This window comes from Cyprinodon variegatus, unplaced genomic scaffold (assembly GCF_000732505.1).
Source record: "Cyprinodon variegatus isolate N-32 unplaced genomic scaffold, C_variegatus-1.0 Scaffold1095, whole genome shotgun sequence".
NCBI classification, from domain to species: domain Eukaryota; kingdom Metazoa; phylum Chordata; class Actinopteri; order Cyprinodontiformes; family Cyprinodontidae; genus Cyprinodon; species Cyprinodon variegatus.
Genome location: NW_015151548.1, coordinates 119,319 through 120,450, shown reverse-complemented (window position 1 = coordinate 120,450; position 1,132 = coordinate 119,319). Strand labels below are relative to the sequence as shown.

Below are 1,132 nucleotides of genomic sequence, written 5' to 3'. Positions count from 1 at the left end.
CTAAAGGGATAAAGGCAAATCTTAAGTGTTGCGGATGCGTATTGACTATAGGTATGATGATCTGACAGAACACCAGAAAAACCCAAAAGTCATTTCAGTTTAATGAGTTTGGCTGTGCTCTAAAAACAGGATCACTGAGAGGGTTAATGAAATTTAAGGTTAACTTTCAAGAAGGGCTTAGATTCATGATTAATTAATCATTAGTGATTAATTAGCAACAAATTTAACACGTTTTCAGTGCTGGCTAATCCACAAGAGGGCGCTGCTGTTTATTCTAAAGAGCAGTCAGATTATTTGATAGATGTCAGAGGAACAGCACAGATGATCCAAACAGAATCTGCTGTGGGATTATTTTACACTAATTTATGAAAAAACGGATGCAGAAAGTGGCTCTTTGTGTAAATACTAAAACTCATTAAGCTCCTTGTGCTCATTTGACTAAAAGCTAACCTCTGCTTCAGTGTTTGAAGTGAAATCCAAGCTCAGATGTTTTTCTTCATTGTGATAAATATGTTCTAATCATCAACAAAGGTTGTATTGAAGTCTTAAATGTTTGCTCATGATTCCAGGATTTTGTGCCCAGCGGCGTAAGCGGCTCACCTGGTAGAGATGCGGCTGAAAACGGCGTTGAAGTTGTTGCAGCTCAAAGAGAAGAGGACAGCCGAGGCCGAGGAGCGCAGCTCGGCAGCGTGCTGGTGACCCTCGCGGTAGGTGTGGATGAAATGGCAGATCTCCGGCAGCAGCTGCTTCACCAACATGGTCTCATCCAGACGCAGGCAGTCTTTAGATTGCTGAGGAAGCAGGGGGAGAAGAAGAGCCATGACATATTCTCACGGTCCAGACAGCACTCCATGGAGAGGAATGATGCTAAACCACGTCTGGGCCGTTGGGCATTTAGGCATACAGTTAAACCTCGTCACACAGAGCTAACTCTGAAGCTTTGTGTGAAGATGAGGACTGTGATCTAGAATAAACTAGATGAACCACTGATCAGAATCAGAATGAGATGTATTGCCTAGTAGGAGGATTTTGTCTCAGTGATGAGGTGCAACACACTGAGCAGCAAACATTCAGATAAAGGTATTGTTGAGGATTTTTGTGAATAAAAAAAAAATAAAAAATGTGCGCACAG

The 1,132-nt window shown here is 42.1% G+C and overlaps 1 protein-coding gene across 3 annotated transcripts in view; it reads right to left on the bottom strand.

Annotated features, from left to right (window-relative positions):
• The window catches only part of nf1 (neurofibromin 1), a 136,404-nt gene that overhangs the window by 118,644 nt on the left and 16,628 nt on the right, over positions 1–1,132 (bottom strand). For all 3 annotated transcript variants that reach the window (XM_015400359.1, XM_015400358.1, XM_015400361.1), the window contains exon 4: positions 601–791. In XM_015400359.1, the coding sequence (XP_015255845.1) occupies positions 601–791 (191 nt within the window). The remainder of the gene's footprint in view (positions 1–600; positions 792–1,132) is intronic.